Genomic DNA, 4878 nt, shown 5'->3' with positions numbered 1-4878 from the left:
CTGGACTTGACCGGACTTGTTCGGTTCTTTGCGCTTTGTTGTCATTCATTTTATGTCTCTCATGATGTCTAGTCTAGTGATGGAGCAAAATAAGCCAAAGGAATTTATTGTAAGGTTAGTAGAGAATTTGTGAACCAAGATGTATTGGAGAAACACCTACGTGTACCTCGCAGTTAAGAGGTCGGCAAGAGGCGGAGTCCGGTGCTGGGGGCGGGCCTGGAAAAAAATCTCCCGTTCCAGATTGGTCCATAGGAACGTTGTTAAACACTGCTCCTGACCAATGATACTGCAGGATCAACGCCAGTGGTTCGAAAGCCGTCCAATGGGAGGAGACGTTGGAGTTGCGCGGCGAAGTTTAGCTTCCTGAGGTGCGGTGGGCGTGGTCACGACTGGAAGAACGCTGTTCCGCGGGGTTCCAGACCTGGTAGTTCAAGAGTTGGTAGGGGCGGTGGCGATGTCTCTTGCAAAAGCCGGAGCCTTGCCGCGGACGTGGGACACCAGCCCCTCGGAACACAGGAAGTGGGTCCAAGTAGGTGTCCAGAGGGCGACTTTGAGTGTTAGACTTCGGCTTGGCCGGGTTATAGAAGAGACCCGGGCGGCCCTAAAAGGGTCGTGATTATTGGCCAGGCCTGGAGCTGCCAGACTCTGGCTCCCTCAGGTGTTCTACTTCCCAGCTCCTCCCCTTTCATAGTCTATTAATAATCTCGATTTTACTACTCTTCTCCTGCTGTTCAAAGCCAGCGCCTTTGCCTCATCTTCCTAAGTACTCGACTGAATTATGGGTAGACTTAGTCTAGAAGTTAAGTCGTTTGCACTTTTTTAGGGGGTAGATTTTGGTCATCATTAAGAGTTTTTGTGAATTAAAATTGGGACAGTGAAACCTCTTTTTAGAGTCCCTCTACGGGACTGAGTTTTACATATTTTCAAGTTCAAATTGAATGTGAACGGTTTCTGTCTCACTAACTGAAGATATTTAATATTCTCTAGGTATTTAAAGCCTGTGATGAAGATAATAAAGGCTATTTAAGCAGAGAGGACTTCAAGGTTGCTGTTGTAATGCTGTTTGGTTACAAGCCCTCCAAGGTAGAACTTTCTTTGTATTTGGGGAATGGGGTACATAATAATATGAACGAGTCCTAAGAAAAGTGTCCAGGGATAGTTTAGGATATTTGTAAAACAAATTTCTGATTTATAAACCATATTAGAGATTTCTCCAGTGTTCCTTTTTTCTTACTCAATCCCAGAGTGCTGAGTTTACAGACTCATGTAGATGTTTGTTATGGATCCAACTCAGGGATGAATTAATATCTATCTCACTTGAGCCTTGGAAATAAATCTCCACCAAGCTGCCAATAACTGTAAGATATTTACAGTGCTAGAGAGATTTCAAGAGGGTTGAGAGGGGCTGGTAACAGGAGAAATCCGCGTCGGAGACGTGCAGTGTTCCCTTTAAAAGTTGTTGTAATCTGAATACTATGGGGCTGAAACTGGAAGATTGCAAGTTTGAGTCCACCCTGGGCAACTGAGTGATTTAGCAAGTCCTTGTCTCAAAATTTAAAAAAAAGATTAATTTTCAAAAAGTTTTTAAGGTACTGGAGATGAGCCAGGCTTCCTGGTATGAGTCTGTGAACTCAGCACTCTTGGGATTGAAGCAGGAAGATCAAATCCATTCTGGGCAATTTAGGGACATAGACCTTCTTGCTAAATTAAAAAGGGGTAGGGATGTAGGTGAGTGTGAAGACCCCGGATTTCATCACAGTGCTGAAAAAAAAATTTTTTTTAAGTTGTAAAAGTAATGCAATACTTGTGAGGCTGCGGTAGGAAGATTGTGTGTTCCCAGCCTGGACAACTTAATGAGAACCTATCCCTGAATAAAAGATAAAATAAATAAAGAGGGGCTGGCGATATAGCTCAGTGTTAGAGTGCTTGCGTAGCATGTGTGAGACCATGTGTTTAGTTACTAGCAACACACAACACACACATTCATATTGTTAAAAAATTTCCTTCTCAGGCTGGTGAGATGGCTCAGTGGTCTAAAGCACCTACTTAGAACAAGCTTAACAAAGCACAGGGACCCAATTCAATCCCCCAGCACCACATGCCAGCCAGCACCGCCCCCTGGTGGGCTGAGCTGGCCACACACACAAATAAATTTAAAAAAAAAAAATTTCCTTCTTGCTAGAAGCCCCAGTTCTGAAGGGTTAATGTTATTATCCAGTATCTTGTGTATGCTTCCAAAGATTCCTGTCCATGACAAACATCTATATATAAACATTAGGTACACGCTATGCCTATTTTAACTTGTTTCCTCACTTAAAAATGCATATCCATCTACAAGTACACAGCACTGCCATATTTTTAAAAGGATTGTTTAGCATTTCCTTTGTTATTTCTATTTTGATTTGTACAAACATTACAGTAGTGCTCTTATATCTAAATATATAGAAACTGAGGATGCTGGACCATGGCTTGTAATCTCAGCACTTGGGAGGCTGAGGCAGGAGGATCATAGTGAGTTTATGGTCAGCCTGGGCTATATAGTGAGTTCAAGGCCAGCCTGCACTACAAAGTAAGACCCTGTTTCAAAAAAATAAATAGTAACAACAACAAAACACCATATGGCCGCGCAGTGATTTAGGAATAAATTCCTAGATGTATAACAGGTCCTAGGATATGTGCATTTGGAGTATTCTGAGTGTTGCTCTCCACAAAAGCATGTACCAGTTCACCAGCGGTAACACTTGAGCTGAATTTCAGTGATCCTCCTACTCCTATCTAACAAGTTTCCTGCTCAGCTCTGTCTGTGGTGTTCTGCTAGTCTGGTGCTTTGCATCCCTTCTTGTTCAGCTGCAGAGCTGGAACTAATCAGAGTCAAGATTCCTTCCACATTCAAGAAATTAAACTGTAACCACCATGCAAGGGGAGAACTGAGGGGTCTGCCTGGAATGCCTTCCCTTCTTAGATCAAAGAGCTTGGGGGTTTATGACCCAGCTATTCCTCACGCGTGAGTAGAGTTTCTGTCAGCGTCCAAAGGCTGTCTGGCCAGAGCCTTGTAGTGATGCACCTCTGTGGCTTTCGGTGTGCTTGAGTACATCACAACCTTCTAGTCAGTATGTCCTGTTGGCCCAGTTAGGTTGCGTGAGCAGCCTTCGTGGATTCAGACATACTTGGTTGCTGGGCTGCTGGGCTCAGAGAAGTAATCAGGGCTGGCTCTCCAAAACCACAGCTTTCCTGCTAACCTGCAATCACTGCTGCTGGAAATCCAAAGCAAACCAGCTGAGAAAACTGCTCTTTTGAAGAATGCTATTTAAAGTAGATTCACTTGGAAAGATATTTTGCGTCCCTATGCCTTTATAAGAAGTATGTGAGGAATTTACATATTTAACATGGTGATGTGATATACTGTGTGTATATGTATGTGTATATATATATATTAGATGAAATTTAACAATTTTTGCTTTTCATACTGGGTTAAGGTTTTAAGTTTTATTTTCTGGTAAATGAAATATTTAGCTGACTTTGGGTCACTAAAGAATAAAGTACTGACATAGAACTGTATACTTATCAGTCATTTATATAGTAAACTTTTTAAATAGATGATATTATATGCTTAACAAATTTAAAATCTCATGCTAGGTTAAAGGTTGAGGTTTAATTTTTAAATATTACTTTTGAATTCAAGTGGAATACTGACTTTGCATCAGTTAATTAAGTGGAATAATGTTTAAAAATTTCTATCATAGAAAATGTATATTTTTAAATGTTACTGTGAAATGTTATAATGTCATATGGTTATTTAAAACAATGTTATACAGTAAAAAGATGGATATATAATAAGTCACAGATTTGTACAATTGTTTACAAAATGAAGGTTAAGTCATGCTTAATAAAAGGAACGTTTGCTACTGGTAGTTACTAGGGATATAAGCATAAATGAAACACAGATCCTTCTCTGAATGAGTTTACCCTTTAGTGTAACAGACCTTGAAAAACCTATCTATAGTAGAAACCAAGAGAAGAAGACGACAAGAATGAGGGCTTAATTCTAGAGGCTGCTATAACAGGAATTGGGGTGTTATGTAGATGCGAGAAGCTCGCCTATTGTGACAGAAGGGTCTAGCAACACTTTGTGGGTATTGGACCAGGTTTTGTACTAAATGTGGTGGTGGTAAAAAGGGTGACAGGATCCCCAAGGAGGGATTGCGATGCCACCAAGTGAGAGAAAAGTAGGGGAAAACAGGTTCAGGAGCATCAAGTTCAGATAGGAGCAGGTTGAGTTGTGGCTGTGGGTGGTCTTTGCTCATCAGACACCATGCTGGGTGGTGAAAGTCTCAGGTTTTGTAGCCTCTCTTATAGAAAGAGATAGATTTGGGGTCTCACCTTTTAAAGGACAAGCTCAAAACATGAGACTGAGTGGCATTAGCATAATATAAAGAACAGTAGTTTGAGGAAATAACATTAAGGAAGTCAGCATCTAAGGGTGGGCAGGGGCCTCCATAAAGGAAGATGGAGTGGAAATCATTTGCGAGAGACAGAAGGAACCAGGAAAGTGCTTGGAATTCAAGACTGAGTGTAGGGAAAGTGTCAGATGCGGTCTGAGTTCTAATTCTCTAACATTTACCAGGCTTTTGTACCAATGGGAAAAGTGCTACTCTTTTAATGGAAACAGGTCCGTAAACTTTATATGCAGTAAGTCTTTTGTTTTCTTTTTTTTTTTTTTTTTTGCGGAACCGGATATTGAACTCAGGCCCTTGCACTTGTCCGGCAAGCGCTTATTCTACTGAGTCATCTCCCCTGCCCCTTAAGTTTTCAAATGTTATAAATTGCATAAGGAGCAAAAGGCTAGACTAAACCAAAGTATTAGCAATTGTTCTCCTT

General features: G+C 41.2%; 1 protein-coding gene across 1 annotated transcript in view; it reads left to right on the top strand.

Annotated features, from left to right (window-relative positions):
• The first annotated feature begins 391 nt into the window (after positions 1-391).
• The window catches only part of Efcab11 (EF-hand calcium binding domain 11), a 192723-nt gene continuing 188236 nt past the window's right edge, over positions 392-4878 (top strand). Inside the window, exons 1-2 of the mRNA XM_023719624.1 lie at positions 392-529; positions 988-1083. Of these exons, the coding sequence (XP_023575392.1) occupies positions 455-529; positions 988-1083 (171 nt within the window). The 5' untranslated portion in view covers positions 392-454. The remainder of the gene's footprint in view (positions 530-987; positions 1084-4878) is intronic.

The sequence above is a fragment of the Octodon degus genome, unplaced genomic scaffold (genome assembly GCF_000260255.1).
Source record: "Octodon degus isolate 3935 unplaced genomic scaffold, OctDeg1.0 scaffold00070, whole genome shotgun sequence".
Taxonomy (NCBI): Eukaryota; Metazoa; Chordata; class Mammalia; order Rodentia; family Octodontidae; genus Octodon; species Octodon degus.
This window is presented reverse-complemented; position numbering and strand designations above follow the sequence as displayed.